At 51.3% G+C, this 25,973-nt stretch overlaps 9 protein-coding genes across 9 annotated transcripts; 6 read left to right on the plus strand and 3 right to left on the minus strand.

Annotated features, from left to right (window-relative positions):
• Positions 1 to 126: 126 nt before the first annotated feature.
• On the minus strand, positions 127 to 1,166 carry CTAM01_05608 (uncharacterized protein; the record flags this gene model as incomplete). The annotated part of the gene is made up of 2 exons (XM_060521638.1): positions 127 to 530; positions 599 to 1,166. 2 exons carry the CDS (start codon positions 1,164 to 1,166, stop codon positions 127 to 129), a joined length of 972 nt encoding a protein of 323 aa, XP_060383852.1.
• A 1,887-nt stretch (positions 1,167 to 3,053) lies between these two features.
• Positions 3,054 to 5,835, plus strand: CTAM01_05609 (ABC transporter; the record flags this gene model as incomplete). The annotated part of the gene is made up of 4 exons (XM_060521639.1): positions 3,054 to 3,263; positions 3,331 to 3,420; positions 3,482 to 4,924; positions 4,981 to 5,835. The coding sequence occupies 4 exons, from the start codon at positions 3,054 to 3,056 to the stop codon at positions 5,833 to 5,835; spliced, it is 2,598 nt and encodes an 865-aa protein (XP_060383853.1).
• A 3,813-nt stretch (positions 5,836 to 9,648) lies between these two features.
• On the plus strand, positions 9,649 to 10,814 carry CTAM01_05610 (UbiA prenyltransferase; the record flags this gene model as incomplete). Its single annotated transcript, XM_060521640.1, has 2 exons — positions 9,649 to 10,175; positions 10,241 to 10,814. The coding sequence occupies 2 exons, from the start codon at positions 9,649 to 9,651 to the stop codon at positions 10,812 to 10,814; spliced, it is 1,101 nt and encodes a 366-aa protein (XP_060383854.1).
• A 446-nt stretch (positions 10,815 to 11,260) lies between these two features.
• On the minus strand, positions 11,261 to 12,169 carry CTAM01_05611 (O-methyltransferase; the record flags this gene model as incomplete). Its single annotated transcript, XM_060521641.1, has 1 exon — positions 11,261 to 12,169. The coding sequence occupies one exon, from the start codon at positions 12,167 to 12,169 to the stop codon at positions 11,261 to 11,263; it is 909 nt and encodes a 302-aa protein (XP_060383855.1).
• A 1,878-nt stretch (positions 12,170 to 14,047) lies between these two features.
• Positions 14,048 to 15,842, plus strand: CTAM01_05612 (uncharacterized protein; the record flags this gene model as incomplete). Its single annotated transcript, XM_060521642.1, has 7 exons — positions 14,048 to 14,456; positions 14,519 to 14,538; positions 14,598 to 14,661; positions 14,711 to 14,751; positions 14,830 to 15,183; positions 15,243 to 15,297; positions 15,376 to 15,842. Coding segments are annotated over 7 exons (1,410 nt in total), but the record flags the coding sequence as incomplete, so codon positions are not given.
• Positions 15,843 to 16,568: 726 nt separating this feature from the next.
• CTAM01_05613 (uncharacterized protein) lies at positions 16,569 to 17,615 on the plus strand (the record flags this gene model as incomplete). The annotated part of the gene is made up of 1 exon (XM_060521643.1): positions 16,569 to 17,615. The coding sequence occupies one exon, from the start codon at positions 16,569 to 16,571 to the stop codon at positions 17,613 to 17,615; it is 1,047 nt and encodes a 348-aa protein (XP_060383857.1).
• A 496-nt stretch (positions 17,616 to 18,111) lies between these two features.
• Positions 18,112 to 19,148, plus strand: CTAM01_05614 (uncharacterized protein; the record flags this gene model as incomplete). The annotated part of the gene is made up of 3 exons (XM_060521644.1): positions 18,112 to 18,276; positions 18,327 to 18,611; positions 18,693 to 19,148. The coding sequence occupies 3 exons, from the start codon at positions 18,112 to 18,114 to the stop codon at positions 19,146 to 19,148; spliced, it is 906 nt and encodes a 301-aa protein (XP_060383858.1).
• Positions 19,149 to 19,401: 253 nt separating this feature from the next.
• CTAM01_05615 (cytochrome P450) lies at positions 19,402 to 21,116 on the minus strand (the record flags this gene model as incomplete). The annotated part of the gene is made up of 2 exons (XM_060521645.1): positions 19,402 to 20,924; positions 20,984 to 21,116. 2 exons carry the CDS (start codon positions 21,114 to 21,116, stop codon positions 19,402 to 19,404), a joined length of 1,656 nt encoding a protein of 551 aa, XP_060383859.1.
• A 3,238-nt stretch (positions 21,117 to 24,354) lies between these two features.
• On the plus strand, positions 24,355 to 25,874 carry CTAM01_05616 (oxidoreductase NAD-binding domain-containing protein; the record flags this gene model as incomplete). The annotated part of the gene is made up of 2 exons (XM_060521646.1): positions 24,355 to 24,454; positions 24,529 to 25,874. 2 exons carry the CDS (start codon positions 24,355 to 24,357, stop codon positions 25,872 to 25,874), a joined length of 1,446 nt encoding a protein of 481 aa, XP_060383860.1.
• Between the last annotated feature and the right edge of the window lie 99 nt (positions 25,875 to 25,973).

The following is a 25,973-nucleotide window of genomic DNA, read 5'->3' on the forward strand; positions in this document are numbered from 1 at the left end:
TTCGAGGTACCATTTCGTCGGCCCAAAGCATCGATGATCGTGGCATAGTTCAGTTCCCGTGTGGGGGATGTGATCTAGTCGAATGGGAGTGGGTGGTCTCGCAGCACTCAAGCTTCTCTGGAGCCCTTATACTGCTTTGTTCTTGGATTCTTCTTGTCCGGGAATTTCCCCGTCTTCCACTGTTCCTGGTAGTTCGGCAATGGGCTCCACAGACTCTTCTTCCGGTGATCGCTTGCTGGCTTTCCACCTCTCCGACCGAGCCATTGCAAAGAGTCTCGTTGCGCCGTAGAGCTGGGTCGTGATCCATAGCGTGAAGATGACGGGAGTGACCACCCTCCACACATGACCCCATCGATCCCAAGACTTGTGCAAGAGGTATATCGTGACTGCGGTCTCCGAGACCGCACCAACAATAACCCATACGAAGCAGGCGGAGGTGAGGTAGGAGAGTAGTCGATGATCACGGCGCTTGATTCGCCAGATGATCATAGAAAGGTAGATGGGCAGTTCTACTACGACGTCGAAAGCGCCTAGGTCAAATAGTCAGACATTCAATGTTGCGCTTTATCTAGATTCGGACAGAGTGCTGTCAACATACCCCACACCATGCACATGTAGAACTCGATTGTTGCTTCCGGGTGGTGCTCGATGTTTCCAAACAGGGAGAGGGCGGTCTGCGTGATGGCCAAGAGTCCAATATGATGAGCGATACTAAGAGGACTCGCGAATTGTGTGCGATAACAGAGCTCGAAGACGTAGTAGGCGCTATACGTTTGCGCCACCGTAAACAACAGATCGCCTACTCTGATACGCCTTCCTGGTCCTGGCGACACGTCCGTTGTCAAGTCGGCAGAGCCGATGAGGAAACGGAAGACAGGGTAGACTCCGATGCAGAAGAGTGTGAGCATGATGATGGCACCGATATGGTAGTACGTGAAGGAGCGCCGTCTCTTTTCGTTCTCAGGGCGCTGTAAGACTGCATAGATCTCGCCGTATACTCTTTCCAGTAGCCATCGTTCGAGGATGTTGGCGATGAGTACAACGACGATGACGCTTGAGACGAGGAGGAGCGACCCATATGCCTGGAGACCTGACAGTGGTCCATTCTGGATCGTCTCGATTTTCGGGAGTGACCTGGTAGCCAGGCTAGTTGTGAGATCGGCCATGATGTTTAGCTTGTATGTACGAGAACACCTATATTGAAGGCGACAAGCAAAGAGATGGAAGGAGAGACAAGTCAAGGGAAGTTTCTGACGTCAAGGACCGGGGTATATGGCAAAGTTGCATGCTCAGAGGAAGAAGAGAAAACAAAGTGTCGAGTGGCTTGCGGCGGCCCTCAAAATGGCGTCGAGGGTGGCTTTTTGTCGACCTTGATAGAGTGACGATGGCTTCAATCTATCCAGGTATGACACCGTCAAGGTTGGAGAAGGTGGCAGTATTAAAATAACAGAAACAATGAACAGTAAACATCAAGTGAACAAGGAAGATCGAAACCGGAGAACGATTCCAAGAAAAAGAAATACGACTCTGGAGCCTGAATTTGACCGTAGCAAGAGCTGCGCCAGCACACTAAAGAGGGAACGAAATGAGCGCCTCCTTTGTTTAGGGCGAACGGCTGTGCTCACCGTTTTGATGGCTCCATGTCGAGGCCGTGGTGTCCATGTCGTGTTCGCCCGACCAGATGAGTGTTAGTCGTGGCCGCGGGACCCGTGCTTCGAAGAAGAAAAAGCGACCCTCTCGGGCCCTGGAGCTTCGGGCGCCGGCAGTCTTCAGACACTTTGCCAAAGTCTAGAGGCCACCGACATGTGTCGCCCCAGCCCTAGCTCCTTGCACCACGTCTGACTACGCGACAGAATTATGTGAACCATGTATCCCTGGAGACGTCGACAGTCCAATCAGAAGCCCCGTAAAGTTGCCGTCCAACCCGATCGGGCGTGGAACGCTTTGGTTTGGTTCGCGTTACAAATATGGAACAAAGGCATGAGCATGCGGGGTGTTTCTCTCCAAGGGAATACGGCACCACGGGCATGCCGCTGCAGCCATGGTCGATCTGGGATGAATTCGGTCTTCGGCACCCGGCACCTAGGCTTTTAGGCGAGCGAATGCTGCGTTAGAGGGAAACTAAATCACCGAGTAAGCGTCCTTCCCACTGACAGATCGTCAGGGGCTTGAAATAGACACATGGGGATTTGAATTGTGTTCGAAGAAAGCTATCATGGTGCGGTCCCTTGCGGCTAGCTCAATGCCAAGACATTGAAATGCGCCTGGTTTGTCGCCTTGTGCGGGCTGTCCCGACATCTTGCTGAAAGACGCGATGCCAAGGATTCTAGAGTTCATGGTAACTGCTGTCAGGGCGATCAGGGCGATCATCCAGCGTGGGGAACACGGGCGGGCACAGCCCCCGGACGGTAATCTCAAATTATGGACACGAGACGGCGTGGGGATTGCGCTGTTTTGTGTTGTTGGCCTTGGATCGCTTCGTCAAAGACATCGGCTCTGGAACCCTCGAGTCTTGGACCAAGTTGGACAGGTCAGGCAGAAAGTGCTGCGTTAGCCTGACGGGAAATCGGCTCGCTTGGGGCACACCTTATGATCTCGTAACCCGAAGAACGGCAACGTTGAGTAGATAAACATCGGATGGGCGGCGCTGATTCTGGTGCTGATTCATAGACTCATGGATGAATGGCGCGAGAATGAACGGACCTTTTGTGAACCTAACGAGAAATTCGCCGGGCGTTGGAGAATTCGGCCAGAGCTGAGGCCCGTGGAAGCTAGACGCTGACTGTGCCGCAAGATGATTAGGTAAGGTCAGATTTCCATCCCTTCCATCTCACGTGCTCAGCTTACCTGATTCGAGATATAGTGTCACGTGCTCTCACACCATTCTCAGTGCCCGAGGAACTCCCGCCGTTTGTAGTCCGTGCAGCCCAATTGCGCCAGGGAGGTCCGTCGGAGAATCTGCGGCACCGTCGGGAGTTGACATCATCCCAACTGCCATCATGAGCTTGACCTCGTTCAACACACCCTCAAATTGAATAAAAACGGCTAAAGTCATGGCGGAGACTCTGCTGGGACTGGAGGTCGCCTTCTATCTCTATCCCTGCGGCCTCTTTGTCACTTTACTGGCGGCGCAGTCCTTTCAATTCTACCGGGACCGTCATGGCGTCACGCGTCAGACCGCGACAGACGATGAGCAGAAGAAAGCTTCGCGACTGTACGCGCGGATAATCTGGGGCTTTCAGCTCATACTCTCTCTCTTACTCGTGAGTCTGGGAAACACGTCTACAGATCTTGAGTTGTCCTCAAAGCTCACACTTTTTTTTTTCCTAGCTTGCCACCATCATCCTTGCCGTTCACGGCGCTATTGCTGGCCAATACGATGGGACTGGCGAAGTCGTTTTCCCGTTCAGTGCTTATCTGGTGAGTGGGGTCTCCAGGTAGTACACCCCATCGAAGAACTCTGGTGTTGATACTTGCATAGGCATCCTACGTTGCCGTCTTATTGTACTATCTAGCTGGCCTACTTCCTGACCCTGAAGGCCCATGGACGCCAACATCGGCGCATTTCTGTGCGTGGATTGTAGGTGCGCTCTTTGAGGCCTTCATCGCTGCCGTCTTTTCTTCTGAGAAGAACTCATTCCGCGTCCACCATGGTCTTCTCGATATTCTGGATATCGTGGCCGCTGTTCGAATCGTTGTGCTGGTAGCGATGATGGTCTGTCTCATTCTGAGAGACTACAAGCTGAAGCCCCTGCAACCCAAGTCGGACCCCGAAGAGAGACAGTCCCTTCTTGGGAATGGAAATGGAAACGGAAACGGAGCGTCTCATAACTACGGCGGCGCCCACCCCCACGGACCTGCTGCTCACAAGCCTCCTGCCAGAACCCAGGTCTCGGGTACGGGATGGCTTGACTACTTTGCTGGGTTCAGGGTTCTTTTCCCGTATCTATGGTATAGTGACCCTGCTTTCAACCGCTTCGCGGACTTTGCTAACTTATCGCGCGCCAGGCCTAAAGACTCTCCGGTATATCAAGGAATTGTGGTCGTTTGCATCATACTCCTGATCGGTCAGCGGACTATCAACGTTTTAGCGCCCATTCAGCTCGGAACTCTTGTCGACTCCCTCGGCTATGGCACCATTCCTTACAAACAAATTGTTCTCTATGTCGCCTACCGTGCTCTCCAAGGCAACCAGGGCATTCTCGGTGCCGCAAGGTCTGTCCTCTGGATCCCGGTCTCTCAGTCACTCTTCCGCAGACTCTCCTGCGCTGCTTTCGAACACGTGTTGGGGCTTTCTCTGGAGTTCCATCTGAACAAAAAGATTGGAGAGGTGACCAGTGCCCTGAGCCGCGGTTCTGCGATGAACACCTTCCTGGAGAACTTCTGCTTCCAAGTGTTCCCCATGGTGTTCGATATCTTTGTCGCTGGTGTTGTCTTCTTTGCCAAGTATGACGCCTTCTACACCATTATTGTGTTCTTCATCATGTGGTCGTACATCTTCCTGACCATCTATGTGGCCAAATATCGCGGCAAGCAAAGAAGAGACATGGCCACCAAGAATCGTGAGATGGAAGCTACCAAGACTGACGCTATCATGGCATACGAGACTGTGCAGCACAATTGCGCAGTTGTGCCCGAAACTGAGAGATTCAAGGAACATGTAGTGGTGTACCAACGCGCGGAACGGCTGGTGCAGTGGTCCCTCAACTTTCTCAACCTTACACAGAGTTCTTATTTCTCTCTTGGCACTGCTTTGCTTGTCGCAGTCTCTGCCTACAAGATTTCACGGGGCGAGCAGAGTGTTGGCGATTTCGTCAGCTTGATCAACTACTTTGTACAACTGCAGGGTCCACTGAACTTCTTCGGAACTTACTACACCATGCTGCAAAACAATCTTATTGAGGCAGAGCGAATGCTGGAGCTGGTGGGTCCTTGTTCATTTCAGTACACCACCTCTGGAACGCTAACCTTGTTCTCTAGTTCAAAGAAACGTCTGGCATTGTGGAGAAGCCCGACGCCGTCACCCTGCCCGCCGTCAAGGGAGAGGTCGCATTCAATAACGTCAAATTCTCTTACCAGAGCAAAAAGGGCGAACCCGCGATCAACGGTGTCAGCTTCACTGTTGCCCCGGGCACCAAGACCGCCATTGTTGGAGAGTCTGGCAGCGGCAAGTCAACCTGCCTGAAGCTTCTTTTCCGCTTCTACGATATCAATGAAGGATCAATCACTGTCGACGGCCACGACTTGAAGGATCTGAAGCTCGACAGCCTACGGAAGAACATTGGCGTTGTGCCTCAGGACACTGTACTTTTCAATGCGACCATTATGTACAACCTGCTCTACGCCGACCGGAATGCCTCTCAAGCCGACGTATACGAGGCATGCAAGGCTGCCAATATCCACGATCGCATTCTCGCATTTCCCGATGGATACGACACCAAGGTCGGAGAACGCGGACTCAAACTCTCCGGAGGCGAGCGACAGAGAATTGCCATCGCGAGAGCGATTCTGAAGGACGCCCGCATCTTGTTGCTTGACGAAGCCACGGCATCTCTGGACTCGCACACCGAGAGGCAGATCCAAGACGCCCTGGAGCGTGTCACTGCGGGTCGTACGACGATCACCATCGCCCACCGGCTCTCCACCATCACCACATCCGATCAGATCGTGGTGCTCCACAAGGGAAATGTCGTTGAGCGTGGCACGCACGCCGAGCTGTTGGCGCTCGGAGGCCGATACCATGCCATGTGGGAGAAACAGACCACCATTGAGAAGAAGAATATTGAAAAGGTGGAGAAGGAAGGAGAGTCTTCGGAAACTGCATCCCAGCAGTAAGGAAAGCCGAACATGGATTTCGTTTGTTCAATGGAGACCGAAGTTACCGAGAGGCTGATCAGTGAGATGTGTGACTAGGTGTATAGATAGGTAGATGTAACAACACGGGCCCAATTTGGAGCCTAATCTATGTTGACTGTTATCTTTGACCCTAAAGTCACTCGTGGATCTTGGCGTCATTCATCACAGACCCAGCAGTGTGGGTTACCGCGGGGAGCACTTACACGGCAATGTCCACTCGACGGTTGTTGATTGGCTCCTTCGCGATTGCCTAAAAAGGGAACGATGGTGCCGGCCCTAATTGCACTCGGGCGACCCGATTCATGATTTGAAGTCCACTTTATATAGGCAGCCGTTTAAAAGCTGAACACGAAACTTTAAACCGATTAGGTCTAAGAACGTGTCGAGCAGACTTGGTGACATACGCAGCGCTTTTCAACAAACATGAGTCCGCCGTGGTTATGATGGGTGCCTAGGATAGTCTGTCTAGTCACATGATTTAGTTGCTAAACCATAGCAGCGCCCCCTTCTTTGTTTTAGTCCGTCACTGGTGATATCCCCCGCAACAACGGGTTCCTTGCTGTCTTCCGTTACCTAATCAGACTCGCGCCTGCTACAAGAAAGGTTAGCAGCTCTTCGTTATGCCGATGGTTCTTTTTACTCCTTATTATTCACTCTCCAAGTCGTTGTCATCACTTCCCACAAGAATCGTAGAACCCCGCCCGCCACGGCTGCATTGCCCACGATGTTCCCCGGTGTAAGGAGATAGAAATGTTGGTGCCCAAGGCAGTCACTGCTGGTTTGGAAACCAGCTCGTGAGTACGTTGTTGGATTGATAACAACAACGTCGTAGAATCTTTGCATGTGTGGCACTCACAACGTTGGAATGGGCCAGCATATACATACAATCTTCGAGAATGTGTCCTTGTAGCCGATAGCCATCTATACCGTCAAACCCACGAGTCAATTTCAAGCAATGCCTCTAGAGAATTTTCAGTTAGCATTTACCTTGGTATCCACCTGAGCCACCGCATATCTAGGTAGTCTGAACCCCATAATCAACCGCATCAGCTCACCAAGCCAAGACGCCGGGAAAGAACAAATACGTGCCAGTAAGGATAAGGAAGTAAGAAACGACCCATTTCCTTCGAATGCCTCCGAGATCTTCCCTGCTCATCCTGCACTGCAGTGTCGAGTCCATGACGACTGTCACATTGGTCATGACCAGCTCTAGGTTCGTCAAGACAGTCAGGACCAGGCCAATGGAGAATTCGATGCCGAGAGTACCGAGTCTAAGGCTATGCTTGCAAGACTTCCATTTCACTACCTGAAGGTGCTGGAAAATTGAGATCCTTGTGATATTGTATCCCATCGAATGATGTTGTGGGTTTCAAGTGGGTAAGATGAGTTGTCGGATGACTACTATCTTCAAAGTGAGTAAACCATTTGATGGTTATTCACCAGATCTCTGCCAATATTTCAATCATTCTCTCCAAGGTTAGCATACATGTTCATTTTAATCTGCTGTGTGCATCTTTGCCAACGCTTAAGCACCAGAAAGTCCGGATAGGGGCCCCGAATCCGGTGCGAGTACAGCAGCTAAATTAGATGGCAGATGGTAAAGCTCCTTTTATACAACAGCTAGAAGACTGACTGTGTGTAGTTAGTTCATTTTATTACTACGGTGTAAAATCTAGGTGCGACTCAAAATAGTAGCTAGCTGATGTCACATTGAGTGCATTATGTTGCATCTGTCGTGGGTTAAAGTCCAGCAGCAACCGGTCCAGGAACCGAGAGAGCAAGTGAACCAATGCAAACTCAGTTACTCGAATCCGCGCAATTCTGTATGAAAAAGTAGAAACATGACCTTGTGGCCCATTTAACAGTTCTCCGGTCGCTTTTTTGACTGGAAAAAGGCGTATGGCGAGCCAGCCCCCCGTAGGAGAGTTATGATATGTGTAACACTAGACCAAGATTTAATTCCTATATCTATTGGATGGAATAGAAGTTCAATTGGGACTGGCAGAGAACTCATCAATAAACGCTTGTTGGAACTTGTAGGTCCCTTCAAACTGTCATTTTCCAACATCTAACATGCCACTTTGCCTCTTATCTGACTATCGTCTGAACTATTTGGTGAGTCGTAACAAGAGCGAGATGCGAGCTGGCGGTGGATAGAATATACAATGGCACTGTTTAGCAGCTGTCATTTTCAATCTTTTCCAGCCTTGATGGCTCTAGAATCGAATACATTGGAATCATCGTCAATATACTGCTGTAGTCAGGCAAAAAGGACAAGTTCAACAGTGCCTTAACACCGCAAGATTGCTCGAACACTCTTTCGACGGCGTCCACAAGCCCTATTGCTGCAAAGTCGGTCAACACATAAGCAGACTCCGCAACAAATAGCGGCATGGCAAACAACTTTGTGAGCAATGTCTCTCGTTCAAATTGTTGTGAACTTTGCTGAATGTTACGTGAATTATGCTAAAGATTAGCTCGCGCCAAGAGCTCAGCAAAGCCTATCCCCATTTTCAATGAGGAGAAGATGTGTATGGTAAATGCCAGAGGAGGCATACCCTGGTAACCTCATTGTTGACATCCTACCTCTTACGCGTTAGTGAATGACGAAGCCAGCGGGAGACACTGCCCAACAGTCTCACAAACAAGCATCTTCCCAACTGGCAACCCCCATTTCAGGTTCGGAGTGGATCTCAAAGCTCGCATTTTCTAGACGTAGAAACGATCAGAGCCACCCACGATAAAACACGTCAGCAAAGCTCCGGTAGATATCATGTGAATCATACATTCATATCAACTCGATGACCGTTGGTTTTAAGGGGGGCTAGAAGAACGACTAGTCATCGACGATCGGCTGAAAATGAGGCGCCTTTGACCACAGGTGCTGTGAACTTGTAGGCACGGACCAGGATGCTGCTAGCTCGTCGGACTACGTGTATGACAGTGATTAGGGCCTTCCATTGCCGGTTCGATGGTCGATCAAGGAACACATCCACTTGTTCTTTTCATGCAACGAACATCCCTCGACTCACCAGCTTCATCATCCTCTGCCGTTGAATGACCCACAGATCAGCTGAAGGAGATCGAGAAAGAAACGTTAGATGGGCTGGGCTAGTCAAGCAGCTTTCCAGCTCGCGCACGGTCTTGCGGAGACCTAGGCTGTTCTAGAATTCAGATGAACCAGAATGCTTTTAGCCGTACTGTGTAAGTCTTGCTCACCTGCTTCAAGGCGACTTCGGCGTTGGGATTTGGAAGTTGAAAGAATACACTTATTCTGATTTGAAATTTCCTCAAAAGCTCATAGTAGCTTCCAAGCCGAGTCTCTTCTGCAAGAAATGTTGCGTTGGTCTTCTTGAGAACTTCCCATTTAGAAGCTTTGGGCTGAAAGTGTCGTTACTTAAATTATGCAAACTGGGCTCTCCTACAGCCACACAGACAGTGCTAAGATGCCTTGATCAATGCCATACACGCCGAGACGTGTGAACCTCCTCACCTCGGCAAAAGCCTCACAGCAACTTCCCTGCAACAACGAACTCAACAGCACAAACTACGTCACATCTGAAACCGACGCATGCGCGGAGCTTGTGGTCCTTTTGGCGGGTGAAATATCAAGGCGGACGCTGCGCGTCCACAGCTGACAGAAAAGCTGGGGAGGGAGGAGAATTGAAGACCGGGAGGTTTAAAACCACACATGCGCGTTCGGTCCGCTTCCTTCGAACGTGGGCTCCTTCAATTAAACGCCTTTCCTTTTGCCAAACCAGAATCGTCGCCGTCATTAATCCCCGAGTCGACATGTTGTACCAAAGCATCTCACATGCTATTGCCTTATACAAGCTTGAGCAATCTACGAAGCAATGCAAAGAGATATACACGGGCAAGCCTAAGCCGGAAAAGGTCACCTTGTTCTGGCACTTGGTAACCCTGTCACGGTTCAACAAGTACAACCCTCTTTTCACTACTTTTGCTGGAGGTACGTCTTTTGATTTTACCAGAGTCTTGGTCCGCAACGCTCACAGTGGTACAGTCTGGTCGGTTTTGTTGGCTGGTGCTTCTGAGCTCGTCGATCCCAATAGCAATATTCAGCCTGCTTTCGTCTTCAGACAGGCCGCACTATGCTTCATCGCAGCTTACCTATTTTGTGGCGCCGGTATGGTTTGGAATGACTGGGTGGACCGTGATATCGATGCCAAGGTCACTCGAACTAAAGACCGTCCTCTGGCCGCGGGCATCGTGACCACCACGGATGCGATGCTGTGGATGGTGCTGCAGCTGCTCGTGTCTTTGTCCATTGTCCACAATATGCTCAATGGAAAGGATGTGTATGGCCACCCGTTTTCCTCCTCCCAGATGGTTACATGACAGATATTCTAACGTTCGTCATCAGATTCCAACACATGTTCCCAGTCATCTTGGCTTCGGCTCTATACCCTTATGGCAAACGGCCTATGGCTTTGAAGCTTCGCATATACCCACAATACATCTTGGGGTTCACGATTGCATGGCCCGCCGTTTTGGGTCGATCCGCGATCCACGGTCGGTACGAGTCGATTGGCGACAGCATCGGTTATTGTTTGCCGCTTTGTTTCATGGTGTTCTTCTGGATCATCTACCTCAACACGGCCTACAGCTACCAAGACATTGTCGATGACCAGAAAATCGACGTCAACTCATTCTACACTGTTGGAGGGCGTCACTTCCATCGGTTCCTTCTTGTCCTGGTCAGCCCAATCGTCATGTGTATGCCTCTGTACCTTTTAAGGTTCGGGTCTCTATGGCTTTGGTTCAGTTGGATGGGTATATGGACCGCGTCCTTCGCAGCACAGCTGGCGCACTTCGACTCGGATAAACCATCGAGTGGAGGGGGTATACATAAGAGTAACTTTGTTCTTGGAGTGTGGACTATTGCTGCTTGTGCAGTTCAAGTCCTTTTGAGCGAACAGCGGTCTGTGAGATTTTGAAATGATACCACGGTAGAGAAAGGCTGGGCGAGAACGTTCAAGGCTTCGCTAGTGAGGAAGCCTGGAGCCTAGAGGTCACACAGAGAAAGTCTTGTCAATTAAGCATCGAATTTCTCGCGATTTCTGTTTTTACATGTTGAATTTGTCTGGAAGTTTTGATGATGTGCACTCAGAGACCGAGTGATATCCACCAATCTTGATGAGTTTGTGAAGAAACAAAGAAGAACTCATGTCATTGAATGTCCTTATCACGGCGCCAAATGCCATTCATTGGCTGCAACAATTTCACATTACATATGATCTGCATGAGCTATGTCATCTCGGATGTCACGTAGTGTGACTCAACTATCCATAGAGTTGGCCGAATCTCCAGAAGAAATCCCGCATGAATTTGTTGATATATGAAGCTCATGTTTGAGTATATGTGATGTTCCTCATCAAAGCCCTCAGAACTCGTATCCATAGCCTCCTCCAATGCGACCAGTGAGCCCGAACAAATCAGCGACCCATCCCAGAAATCCCACAAACCAGCCTAGAAATCCAAAGATCAGAAGATCCGGCGTGCCAAAGATGCGTTCTTTGAACTTCAGTCCGGGGACCTTCTGCTCCAACGTCCTCGGCTCGTCGAGATAGTAGTTGAAGCGCGTCCCCATCAGCTTGAACGTGGAATTGAGAAAGAAGCTGGCAGTGTAATAAGTGAGCGATCCAATAGCATCGAATCGGATCTCGCCGTGGACTCCGCGCTGCCGAAAGTAGTTCACGATCCGTCGCAAGAGGCCGTACATCTCGTCAGGGGTGAGGTACGGCGTCAAACCCTCGAAAAGAATCAGCACCGGTCGATCTGTGGGGATCTTGCAGTTGCTGAGCCACGCATCGTCGTGAATGTTCGGATCAATCAATCGGTATTCGCCCTTGCCAGTATCCGGATCCTTCATAACCTGCCGTCGAAGCTCAATTACATCATGCCTATCGGCGTCGATCCACAAGCGACCCTCGCCCTGCCATTTGACGCGAAGACTACGCGAGTCCATGCCGCATGCCAGGTGTAAGACGGTAGCCGGGCCTAAATTCCTCCTCAGAAACCTTTCGGTGCAGATGTCGAGCATGCGAGCGCGCATCGAGACTGAGCTCGCAAACATGACTGTGGTGGGGCCGCCGGCCGTTGTGCGCTTGAAGTCGTAACCCTGGTCCTTGATCTGAGAGACGATATCGAGGGCATATTGATCATTCAGAATCGGACGCGAAGACTCAGCATCTTTGGCGCGGGCAAAGAGCGTCAGTAGGAGAGTCTCTTGGGCACCGCTGAGGGTCACTTTGCCCTTTCCGAGTCCACCGGATGAATCTGATGAAGGCATCGTATGTGTTGCTATCCAGTTTTCTCTCGGGTAGGTGGATGAGCGTTGGTGAAGCAAGGGAAAGCAGCCCGCAAGCTGCCTTAGTTTTGAGAAACTCTCTTTGCCATAGATAGTCCTGATTTTGTGCCTCGGTACATGCTGATAGCCAAGCTAGGCAGCTGCTAGGAACTTGCTGGTTAAGCCGTGCATCGCGCATTCGGGAAGGCGTTGTGTCGGCTGTGAAACTTTGCGCGACTCGCTTCATCTGATATTTTCTTCCCTGTCCACTGCAGGCACTGTTGGCCGTCTACGCGCATGAGATGCGTCATCGGGTTGAACGTGTGACGATAAGTACGAAAGAAATGACAATCCTCGGGTTCGCCATCGTATTACCCAAAGTATACAGTATCGAAGATCTTGCAGGGCTCGAATAAGTCGGAGACATATTAACGGAAGTCACGGTGCAGTTCGGATATTCGCGAGGATGGAATGTTCGGCCGAAAGACTGCATTAGATGGCCGTCAGTAGATGTCAGAGGTGTAGAAAAATCCAAATAAAGTCTATATAATTTTTGTTTCATCAGCACGTACTAGGCTTCCAATTGAGTTAACCAGTGTCGACGGGTGGTGCCTTTTGAAAGATCAGGAACAGAGGCCTGGTAGTGCCCAGAGATTGAAGTATGCATGTAGAAGGCCGGAGTAACACAACGAAGTTTCACTCAATTCGTATAGCCAGCTGGTAGTCGGACTCAGGAGTCACCGAGAATCCGAATATTCATCTGATGAAGCTGCCATGGTTCCTTTAGCGTATGTGCCTTGTCGAGTTGGCTTAGCAGGTAACTTAGGGTAGCTGAGGATGGTAGCCGCGCGGATCAACATGTGTGCGTAAGAATCCAGAAGAGAGATATTCTTTGAAGAACGAAAAGAGGGATGCTCGCTCGGTATATGCTGTCCGCAAAAGCTCATTTTCCGTGTAGTCAGCGGCATCGGTGCTCCCCGCTGACCGTCTAGCCCTCCCCGCAGAATGAATATCCACCAAAGTTGACAGGTCGAACTTCTGGTCTGAGCGCGATCCATGAACCAGAGTCCCGCTAACCCGGAGTTATCAGTTGAATCTTTCACTGCACTGCTGCGCCGCTCAAGGCATGGGGATCCTACGGGTACCGTGACTGATCCACAGAGTACTCAATCACTCCCATGGCGTCATCACGTTCAAAACTACTGGTTCTGCGAGCGATTCAGCGTCTTTCCGGCATCCCGCATGGCGTGTTACATCAGCGCAAATTGAATTGGATGTCAGGCAGAGTCATGACAGCGGGAGATTTTCTGCATTCAGGAACTCTGAGGACGGAATGTGACACCAGATATGGACGGCAGTCTTCCGCGCGGACATCGAAAGTGATTTTACCGTACAGCGTTGCATCGAGAGGATCCAAACCCCGCCTGATCAGGTTTTAATCTGACATATCCAACCACAAGGCAGACTTGGCGTTTGAAGAAGATGGGGGTGTAAAAATTGTCGCTGAGAGACCAAATGTCATAAAACTCCGTATGCTCACTAGTTCGAAACTCAGTAGAAAAAGAGAAAGGAAAGCCATTGGCCAAGAGGAAATCCATCTGGCTCAAAGCTTGTAACAGCAAGCTACGGCAAAATTTGAAAGATCAGGACGGTTTAGGGAGACAGGTAACTCAATAATGTTTTGCTGTCTAGCTGCCGTGCTCCACGCGAAGCAGATAATTCTGATCCACATCTAGCACTTGTGATCACGTCCCACGATAAGCAGCCTATATGACTCGTAACAGACTCCCCTTTCACTCTGGGCCTTGTCAATTCCCACACACACTCGCAATGAATAGCATAACGTGACAACGATCAAGTTCTGTTCCTGGAAGACATTGCAGCACTCACCATTCATTACCCTGGCTGTTGTCCGAGCGCAAGCCACCAACTGAGTCCAATCAGGAACCGGTCTGCACCGGCAAGGACGACGGGAGTGTAATGGATGGGAGCAGAGGATGCTTTTATCCCAGACTCACCCCGCCACTCGGGTCCTTTCACCCAGCGAAATGGTCTGTCCTCGACTCGGACCCGAGTTCGTCGACTATTTCGACACGATCAGCCATGGAAGACCTCTTTCGTGTCTTGTCTAGCCGCCAAGAGGATGACAGCCCATCGATATCGGACTTCAACACGGCCCAACAGAGGGCGTTCGGGGTCAATGGGTCATTGATCATCGTCATAGTCTTCGTCATGGGCGTCAGGTTATACACGAGGTTCTCCATTACGAAGTCAATTGGAGCTGACGACTGTACGTCCCATTGGAACAGCTTCTTAGTCGTGGCGTTCTTGCTGACCAAAACGATTCTATAGTTATGATGATTGCCGGAACCGTGAGTATCATACTTACTCTTTCCAATGCATCGAACTTTATTTGACGGGTGCGATATAGATCGCCACAATCCTGCAGTCTGTTTGTGTCATGAATTCCGTGAGACACGGCCTAGGGAGAATCAGTGAGCTAGACAATACAAGGCCCAGGTTTCTTTTGCTAACCAGAGACAGGAGCCGAAATACCGTCGAATGAGTGGGAGCCAATGTTGCTGGTATGTTTGTTTTCTGAGTCTCCCCGCAAGATTCCAAACATCAACGAGGACTCACTAACCGTGCTCCCCTGTGCAAAGTCGCTCTATATCTCCCGATTGTTCTTCGCCGTCGGCAACGTGCTCGTTAAAGTCGGTCTTTTATTATTTTATCTGCGCCTCGATAACCGACCAAAGATGCGATGGACGGTGTATGGACTCATGGCGGCAGTGATCGGCTTGGGAATATGTCACTTCGTCATGTCCGCCATCGAATGTAACCCTGCCGAGGTATTCTGGACATCTAAGGGGAGTCACGAAATCTATGCGAAATACTGCATGCCGGCTGCGGTGCAGCAGGCATTCTGGGACGCCGCCGGTGTGATTGTCATTGTTACAGACATTTGTCTTTGGATCTGTCCGATTCCCATGATTTGGGGCTTGCAACTACCGCAGGTACCTTCACTTTGGACGTACCTCGAAAGTTCCTCGCGTTTGCTAACATGGAATAATAGCGGCAAAAGTGGGCGGTATCGGCAGTATTTGCGCTGGGAGTGGTTTGCGTTGCAGGTGAGTTGAACGTCAATATTACAGTCATCCAACGGATTGAATCCTGCAAAAGATCAAGCAACTGACCGGTGTTTACAGCTGGCTGCGTGCGCTTCTACTATGTCCGACAACTGGCAAACGAACCCGAGATATACCGACAATTCGCCAGCTCGCTTATCTGGTACGCCGTGGAGCTCTACGTCGCCATCTTCTGCGGTTGCTCCTCTGCACTCAAGACGTTCTTCAAGACGTTCTTTCCCGCACTGTTGGGCTTCTCTTCATGCAAAACAAAGTATCCTCTGGGGAGCAATGGCAAGGAAGGACAGGGAGATGGAACGCGATCTTCGCATCCTCTACAGAGTCTGCCGAGCCGACATACCGAATATAATGCTACCGTCACATCAGGCGGGAGAGGGAGGGGAGACGAGACGAGTATGGAGAATGTATCGAGAACCGACAGTGAAGAGGCTATCATACACGGGATTTCAGAAGGCTGGGATACTCCCAAGGGGGCGGAAGTGCAACAGAAGATTCGTAGAGCTTCCACTGATTTGAACATGAAGTAATGAAGTACTTATGCATGGTTGCAGGAGGCAAAGCGCCAATGCCGCGCTGTCGGGCATCTTTATGTGACAAAATGTTAATATCTACTCTTTATACATGTACGAATGACCAAACTGCCTCATTGATTTCTAAAGACTCAAGCTACATTTGCCAACTTATCTACATGTGACTTTGCGGTTACATAAGTGCGGGAGTTCGAGCACTTTGAGACGTGTGTGGAAACCGAATCCCGGGTTCCTCCAGCTCCCGAGTCCCACTCCGCTCCCGAAACTCCGCCGGTTCAATCTCCGCATTCGAACATCGACGGCTTCCTGTGATGTTAAAACTTGTGCCGCGAGGCCCGCGAGTGCTAGCGCCAACTCTAGAAAGCACAGGCGCCGGCGACGCGCCGTTTGGATTTGTAGCACTGTCCCCATAGCTGCATGTTGTGGTTGGCGGAGTTGAATTGAGTTTCCCAGGGGGTACATTCGACATGCGACAGACTTCGCGTGTAAGTCGCCAGCTTCGTCGGGTTCGGTATGAGAATGCGAAAGTTACGATAACGACGGCGGACGAGGAGGGGAACCTTTTGGAAACACCGGTCTAATGATATTCATGACGGGTTACATAAATATCCGACTTCAACCTCGTGAATGTCTTCTAGCTCTGAAAGTAGACCAACCCCTCGTTCCTCACCCTTGATCTCCCATTCATAACTAAGAGACGAAACCTTCTACAAAACTTCCACAATGTCTAAGTACGCCGAAGCCTTCCAGACCCCCAAGGGACCAGGCGACGCTCGCCCAACAGCCCTCCAAATCATCCAAGACGAAGGCCTCATCGGCAAACTCACCGGTAAGACCATCCTCATTACCGGCGCAAACCAAGGCATCGGCCTCGAAACCGCGCGCGCGCTCTACCAAACCGGCGCCACCATCTACCTCGGCGTCCGCAGCCGCGAAAAGGGTGAAAAGGCAATCGCAGATATCACTGCCTCCATCAAGGGCGAGACGTCCGGGTCTCTAGACTTCGTGGAAATGTCCCTCGACGACTTCTCCTCGGTCCGCAAAGGCGCGGAGGACTTCCTGTCCAAGAGCAACGGCAAGCTCAACATCCTCGTCAACAACGCAGGCATCATGGCACAGACAAAGACTATAACTAAAGACGGCTTCGAATCGCAGTTCGCCACGAACCACCTGGGCCACTTCCTCCTCTTCCAACTAATGAAGCCCGCCCTTCTCGCATCCGCGACGCCGGATTTTGCGTCCCGCGTCGTCGTCGTGTCGTCCATGGCCCACCGCGCCAGCGATATCCGCTTCAAGGATGTCAACTTTGACGAGGAGGAATCGTATGAGCCGTACACGGCGTACGGCCAATCCAAGACGGCCAACATTTACTTCTCCAACGAGATTGAGCGGCGCTACGGGGCCTCGCGGAACTTACACTCCACCTCGCTGCACCCGGGCGCCATCCTGACCAGCATGGCAGCGTCGCAAAACGTCGACGTGGACGCGATCAAGGCCAGTATGGGAGAGGAGACGTTCAACAAGCTCATGAGCACGCTCAAGAACCCGGAGCAAGGCGCCGCTACCACCGTCTACGCCGCCGTGAGTAAAGAGTGGGAAGGCAAGGGCGGGAAATACCTCAACGACTGCGCCGAGGGCGGACCTGGTGTCGGTGGATTCACGCCTGCGACGACGGATCCTGGGTATGCCTCGTGGGCTTACGATGAGGAGAAAGCTGCGCGGTTGTGGAGGGAGTCGTGCAAGATGGTTGGAGTTGAGGATGATGCTTAGCGCTTTTTGTCATGTGATGATGGGGTTGCCATGGGGTTGGCAGGGGTTATCCGAGTGAGATTTGAAGCCTGAGACCCTTTGTCTGGCTTCCTTCTTGTGGTCAGCGCTATGCATCTTTCGGTCGTCACGGTCAGAGAGGTATGCATGTCGTAAGCGGACGCCAATGCCCTGGATAAAGTAGAGACTACGTTAGCACTAGCTATTGGCGGGAATGCGATGGACTTAACCCAAATCTCACGTCGCGCGGGCTCTCAACCTGCCAAGTGCTTACATGTGGACAACCGTGAGAATCGGCTCAGATGATCCCCGCATGAGCTTTGATGAACCGATGGGATAGCTTGGGTTCAACGTACATGCAGTTAGCCAGTGTAAGATTCTTTCTCGCCGATAAAAGCTCTCTGTCTGCCACCGGGGACTGCATTTTTGTGTGGTGGTAGATCCATAGTCAATAGGCTCAATCATCAACAACTATATCTACAGGTCCAAACGCGTCAAAATGGCATCCGACTCTATGCCACCAGACTTTTACGTCAAAGCCCTTCAATTCACAAAGAAGGTCTACAGAGATGAATACCCAGCCATCAAACCAGAGAACTCCGAGCTCTCCCTCGCCGGCAAGATTATCGTAATTACCGGCGCGAGCCGTGGTATCGGTGGCAGAGTAAGTTGCCCCTTCCTTTTTAAATGAAGCTTCGGCTCACTAGCTTCTAGGGGATTGTGCCAGCATTCGCTAGAGCTGGAGCAAAGGCTATCGTTCTCGTGGCCCGGGACGAGAAGAAGCTTACCGCCGTCGCGGCAGAGGTCAAGGAGCTCAACGCCAATGTCGAAACGCTGGTCTACCCCGTCGACATGACGGACGAGGCAGGAATCAAGTCCCTCTTTGAGAAAGTGAACGCGACTTACGGCCACGCGGACGTCCTGGTCAACAATGCCGCCGTGCAGACCTCTCTCGAGCTCATCGCAAACAGCGACCCAAAACTCTGGATAGACGACCTGGTATGTAGAAATCCCGAATATTGCCAACCGTGCCCGGATGATACAGAAGCAACCTTCTCGCTAACTCGAGAAAAACATTAGACCACCAACGTCAAGGGAACCTTCTACCCAACCTTCCACTTCCTCAAATCCCTCCCCTCAACCAGCCACGGCCACATCATCAACATCACCACGATAACCCACTGGGTCGTGCCCACAATGAGCTCCTACATCATCGCCAAGCTCGCGACGCAGCAGCTCAACGCTCACGTCGCCGCCGAGCACCCGGACAACGTCACCACCGTCTCGGTGCACCCGGGCATGGTCCACACCGACATGACCATGGACCGTTTCCGCCCCTTTGCGCACGATACCCCCGCGCTCGTCGGCGGGACGGCCGTCTGGCTTTGTTCGGAGAAGGCGCGGTTCATGAACGGGAGATTTGTCGCTACCAATTGGGATGTCGAGGAGTTGGTGGAGAGGAAGGGGGAGATTGAGGAGAAGAGGTTGTTGCAGGTTGATTTGAATGGGCAATTTGGGGCGCGTCAGTCTGAGTAAAAGAGAGGTTGATTCAGCACGGCAACATTGGGTCAGATCAACTCACACCGGCGAAGTTCAAAAATGAACATGTGATTAGTCTAGATTCATAAGTATCCAGCTCTATGTCTATATCATGAGATCTACCCGAAAATCCTCAAATATTCTGCGCCATGCAATGCTCCAGGGTATACACTGACAATGATGGTACAAAAAACGAACTCTATATACCGAAACCGATTCCCAACACTTTTTACACAACTCGTGAACCATTCTAAGCCTCAGACCTAGGAGGCCACTTGACACGCCTCTCGGCGCGGACGTATAAGTTGTTCGGGCGGATGAGCTGGAACATGGGATCGTACTCCACGGGGCCCTCCTGTGCCAGGCTGAACTTGTAGCGGTAGATGAGCTTGGGGAGGAAGACCTTGACCTCCTGCAGGGCAAAGTTGAAGCCGATGCACATACGCGGGCCGGTGGCGAAGGGGATGTACGAGGCGTTGGGCCGGTTCTTGACCTTGTCCGAGTCCCAGCGGTCCGGGTCGAAACGGGCCGGGTTATCCCAGACCAGGTGGTTGTTGTGGATGTGGTGGATGGCGGGGATGCAGATGGAGTCCTTGGGCAGCTTGTAGCCGCCGGGGAGGATCATGTCCACCTTTGAGGTGCGGGCGGGCTGGTAGGAGGGGTTGTGGCGGCGCTGGGTCTCCTTGATGTACTTGTCGAGGAAGGTCAGCTTCTGGGTGAGGTCGGCGGTGATTTGGGTGTTTTCGTCGAAGCCGTTGTCGATGAGCTCCTGGAGGAGGCGCTCCTGCATGCCAGGGTAGGCGACGATGCCGTAGAGGAGCCAGGAGAGGAGGGAGGAGGTGGTAGTGAAGCCGGCGCCGGTGGCGACGACAAGGGGCTCCATGATGCGCTCCTTGGGGAGCTTGTTGCCCTTGCTGTCACTGGCGCGGAGGACGTAGTCAACCATGTTATCGGCCTGGAGGGCGGCCTCTTGCAGCTCGAGGTTCTCGACACCCTTGGAGGCGTTGTTGATGGACTCGTTCATCATCTCGACGATACGGCCGCGTGCGTCGCGGAGGCGCTGGGGGTCGCCGAAGGGCAGGGAGGCGTACCAGCTGCCCATGGAGGTAATCTTCTTGTTGAGCTCAAGGGACTGGGCGATGCGGATGACCATCTCGTGGGGCGGGGCGTCGACGGCGGTGAAATGCTTGAAATCCATGCCGAGGACGAGCTTGCCAACGGCCTGAGAGCCGAGCTTGAGCATGTAGGGGTAGACGTTCCAGGCCTCCTCCTTCTCGTCGAGCTCGTCAAAGACCTTGAAGGAGTCCTCGATGGTGGCCTGCATGGTCGGGGCGTAGTGGCGGACAGCCTTGGGACCGAAAGCGGGCGGAAGGAACTTGTGAACCTCCTTCCACTCGGGGGTATCCGTGTCGCCAAGGAAAACTCCGGACTCCTTGTTCTTGATAGGGTACAGCGGGTGACCGGGGATGATGTTCTTTGTGAAGAAGTCGCTCTCAGAGAAGAAGATGTTGGCGATGGCCGGGTCGTTGGTGTGGTAGATGACGGAGCCCATGTTCGTGGTCTTGAAGATGGGGCCGTACTTCTCGAAAAGGCGCTGGTGGTTACCGAGATGGTCAGGGTAGACCTCGAAGTAGTTGCCGATGAAGGGTAGACCAGAAGGGCCGGGGACTTCGCGGACGGGGTGGCCGTCAATGGTGATGGCGACGGGGCCCTCGGCGGCGAGGACATCGGCGACTGTTGTCAGAGCCTCATCTCCGGAGACGAAGCCAACGCCTTGTGGTTGTGTTAGTTTACTGTGAAGGAGCTGTGGTATAGCATGGTGTTGGGCTTACCCTTGTGATCAACGACGGCAAAGTGAGAGGCGGCGAGATGCTGAAGACCCTCCTCGTCTGTTGAGGCGGGAATCTCGAACTCTGTTGTGACTGAAGGGTCTTCACCCAACAGGTGGAAGCGTTGTGATGACATGGTGTAGGATGTGATGTGTGGATGGAGTGGGAGGAGCGCACGAATCTGAAAATGTCCAAATAATTGTATTCAAGATGTATGAAGTAGTGGTAGTAAAGTAGATAAGACAAGACTTCCAATCCAAAAGCTGCTATGCTAGATGGAGGGGGATGCAACCCGTTGACGATATATAAGAGAAAAAAGGGATCGCAATCAAAACAGTACGTACCCATGGAACATCACAATATGGCGCAGCTTATCCAATCCGATCCCAGGCAATGTCAATTCTTTTGGTGGAAACGCACAACAGACACACAGACCGAACGGCTGGCCGATGAGTGACGAGCGAAGGAAAAAAAAAAGTGGCCTGCCGAGGTTCATCTCAAGGTCCCCTTGACCCAAGGGCCATGACTTCATAGGCGGCGCTCAAGTCCGAAGAAACAAGCGGGCCGTGAGGGTAAGACAAATCCATTCGAGTGTCGGCTCCGTGGCCGGCGTGGAAGAGTAGATAACGGCAAAAACAAGCAACAGACTCTAAGTACCTTGTTATTAAAGAAAGTTAATTCTTTCTAAGTTATAAGTATAAGAATATAGTTTTAATAAAATAGTATAGTACCTACTTAGTACTTAAATTAAGATACTTTTTTAAGCTTATTATAAGAGAAAGATAACTATATTATTAACTACTTATTATTAAGGTTTATAACGCTATAGTTTTAACTATAATAGCTTTACTTATAATAAGTAAAAAGTCTAATTATAAGTTTTTTAAAAACCTCTTTTTAAAAGCTATAAGAGTTTTTAAATTAAGTTAAAATACTTATTAAAATATTAATAACTAAACTAACTTTATAATAACAATTTTAATAAAAGACTTAGTAAATAATATTAAAAACTTTATTAACGTTAAGTACGATTTATAAAGCGTAATAACGTAGCTATAAAGTATTATTAATATATTTTATATTAAAAAGGGTATTATTAATACTAATAAAATAAATAAGGCCGTATTAATATAGTACCTCGGCTTCTTTTTATAGTTTAAAAATAATTATTTTAAATAATATTAAAAGTTTATTAAAAAGCTCTTTTAAATACTTTAATATATTTATTACTATTTTTATAATAATAAAACTCTTAATACTTATATATAAGAGTAGGTTATTTATTTTTAAATAATAATATTAGTTTATTAATAAGCTATTAAAATTACGATTCTAGCGATCCTTTAATAAGGGAGAGGGTAAAATAGAGAAAAAGATAAGTAATTTATAAAAAGGGTTAAGGTTAAATAGTATGGAATTCGAGAGTAGGGTAGTGTCTATATATACTGCGGCAATCCTCTAGTAATGCAAAACGATGGAGTTAAATAGTGCAAGCAACAGACTCGTAGGTTCCAGACTGCAAGTGCAGAGTCAAAAAAAGATGTGGGCGCGGACGGAGAAGAGCCGCGGTTCTGGCATGATGACAGCGGAAATCTGAACCATCGCGGAAGGAGGATGGATGCAAGAGAAAAATCGGAGATTTGGAGCACGTTTGATGCGCCGCGATAGGGCTAAACAAGGGTGATCTGCGCTAGAGGCGTCCAGGTGCCGAGGCGAAAGGGCCAGGGGTGGATGCTTGGCTTTGATCTTTGGTGCATTGGATGATTTGATAAGCTCCAAATTGGTGTTTCTCGAAGGTCGGGAGTCGAAAGGGAGGCCACATTGACAGAGGGGGAGACGAAAGGGAGAAGAGGAAAGCTGCAGAATTTTGCAGAGCAGGGGTGGCAGAGTGGGGGTGCATCGTGGCTGACTTCAGATACGTACCGAGGGTTTAAGTGGTTCCGTCGCCGTTTTGTCGTCGTTCAAGTCCCGAAGTCCGTGGCCTCGGCTCGTTTTGTGCCACCTACGTAATCACAGCCTGTTTCCATTGGACCACGCACCCACGAGCTTTGGTCGTAAATGGCATGATGCACCCAATCATTGGCCGTCATCTTCCGGATACCGTCCGGTAGTGGGTCTCGTGTTATTTTCGTCAGTTCTGCCACTCGGCCCCTGAGACCGAACCGTTAGTTACCGTACCGCACCATCTTGCTATGCCACTGATTTCTTCGATAACAACCTTGAGGGTACGGATTTCCAGTGCAGGAACGAATCTCGCAGTTGCTACCTTAGTGCTAGTACATCTAGTAGGAATACAGAGCCGCGGCTCATCTCTTGGCCTTCTGGTAGTCTGCAATGTAGTATCCATATCCGTGTTTGGGATGTCATTGGCTTTACACTTTCTTGTCCTAGTTCATCTCTATTTACTTTTAGGCTTGGCTGATTTGCGATGACGATCGCACTTTTTTTCTGCCTCCCTCGTTCTCGCAAACCAACACTTCAAGAATTCTGCCCCTATAGCACGTAAGAATGCATCATATGGAGGCGCTGAGTAGCTGCAGAGATAATGGTAAAGAAGGGAACCGACTCATGCATTTCTCTGGAAATCAAGGCATAAACGTCAATCAAGTCATCAACCCGCTCATCGTGTCGGGACCGCCGAGATACATCGCCGTAAGTGGGTCCGGGTCCCGGTATCCAATCCCGTGTCTTCGCTTTGTCAGTCGCGCGCCCCACCCACCGACCGCCGGCCGAATCTTTCCAGATTCATCTCTTCTGCTCATTCCAAATGGATCCCAATCCTAGCTTCTAATGGTCCCAAGCTTTGGGAACGTTTTGGAGCTCCCGAACAGAAAGCTCCATAACTTCGTACCCTGGGCACCATCGACTTTATCGCGCAGAAGAACGCGCGCAGGGTCCCCCGATGATGCCCACACTTTATCTCTGTGCCTCGGCATCTTTGCCCTTCGGACATTACCCTTGTTTCCTTTTTGGTTTTTTCGGTCTCATTCTCATCCAATGCAAAGTGATGTGTATCTTCTGACGAGTGACGACGATTCTGGATTTCCTCTTGTAAATTGTGGATATACCTAGGCATCTTTTCCGCTGGCAAATGTCGCCATGGCCTCGCCATCTTTCGATAAATAGGAACGCTGCACTTGCCCCCGTTCCGAAGCCCGGTCCTCTGAAGTAAAAGGAGTCTTTTTCATTGTAACCTTGTCCACACATCACGATCGACATCGATCCTTCCCATTTCTTAGATAAGATAGTGAAATTCTCTTTTATATCATCAGCGCGACACGACTCTGCAACAGTGTAACACTACTACTGCTCACCCCGCCCCCTTTCCCATCTTCGACCATCTCTCAGAGATAATCCACATACACACATTCACAATGGCGGCTACAGAGTCAACAGTAGGCCCCGAGTTCACGGCCAAGGAGGTTGCCGCGCACAGAGAAGCAAACGACTGCTGGATGGTTATCCACGGTGAAGGTAAGTCAAATACCCACCAAACTGCACTTCCCGAACTCGTCCAAAGACCACCAAACTAACCCGCCAAACAACAGTCTACGATGTCTCAAAGTACCTTCACGACCACCCCGGCGGCGCAGATGTCCTCGTCGAGGCCGCCGGCGTCGATGCCTCAGAAGCCTTCGACAACGCAGGCCACTCCGAAGACGCCTACGAAATCATGGCCGACTTCAAGGTCGGCAAGCTCAAGGGTGTGAACAAGCGCTCCGCTCCCAAGGCTGTCCGCCTCCAGCCCAAGGCCATCCCCGAGAAGAAGACCTCCGGCTCCGGCTCAGCAGCTCGCGTCGCATCCCAGGCTGCCGCCGCCGCTCTCTTCATCGGTCTCGGCGCAGTCGCCGCCCGCCACGCCTCCTCCACACCCGCCGGCCAAGACGCCATCGCCGCCATCCAGAGACTCAACATCCAGTTCCCCGCATGGCTCTCCTTCGGCAGCGGCGCCGCCCGCTCCAAGCGCACCGGCTTCGGCTTCATGGAGGGCTTCGCCGTCGCCTCGGCCTTCTTCGCCGTCGCGGGCTCCATCGCAGCAAAGGAAGCCTCCAAGCTCCTCCACTACGAGCTCACGCCCATGCACTACCGCCCGCACAAGAAGATCCCCAAGGTCGCAAAGGCCAACCCCCTCAACCAGCGCGGCTGGCTCGACCCCGTCTCCTATCACCCGCTCCCGCTCGTCGAAAAGACCCTCCTCGCCCCCAACGTCTACCGCTTCGTCTTCGAGCTCCCCGCCCCGTCCACGGTCCTCGGCCTGCCCATCGGCCAGCACGTCGCCATCAAGGCCGAGATCGACGGCAAGTCCGTCTCCCGCTCCTACACGCCCACCTCCAACAACGCCGACCTCGGCAAGCTCGAGCTCGTCATACGCTGCTACCCCGACGGTGCCCTCACCGGTAAGTACCTCGCCAACCTCGAGGTCGGCGACGAGGTGCAGTTCCGCGGGCCCAAGGGCGCCATGCGCTACCGCCCCAACTTGGCAAAGAAGATTGGCATGCTCGCCGGCGGCACGGGCATCACCCCCATGTACCAGCTCATCCGCGCCATCTGCGAGGACGACCGCGACACCACCGAGGTCAGCCTCATCTACGCCAACCGCTCCGAGGCCGACATCCTGCTGCGGGACGAGCTCGAGGCCTTTGCGAGAAAGTACCCCAAGAACTTCAAGCTGCACTACCTCCTCGACTCGCCGCCCGAGAACTGGGCCTACGGCACCGGATACGTCACGCAGGAGATGATGGCCGAGCGGTTCCCCTCTCCCGGTCCGGATTCCCGCGTCATGCTCTGCGGCCCGCCTGGTATGGTCAACGCGGCCAAGAAGTCGTTGACGAACCTGGGCTTCGAGAAGCCTGGTGCCACTTCCAAGATGTCTGATGCCGTTTTCTGCTTCTAAGCTGCTTCGCTTGTTGGGGGAATGGCATAGAGAGATACCATGGGACGTTGTGATTATCATTGTTTCGGAAACCTTTTTTTTTTGTGTCAATATTCATGG

The sequence above is a fragment of the Colletotrichum tamarilloi genome (genome assembly GCF_030869305.1).
Source record: "Colletotrichum tamarilloi strain Tom-12 chromosome Unknown Scaffold_14.1, whole genome shotgun sequence".
Lineage (NCBI taxonomy): Eukaryota > Fungi > Ascomycota > Sordariomycetes > Glomerellales > Glomerellaceae > Colletotrichum > Colletotrichum tamarilloi.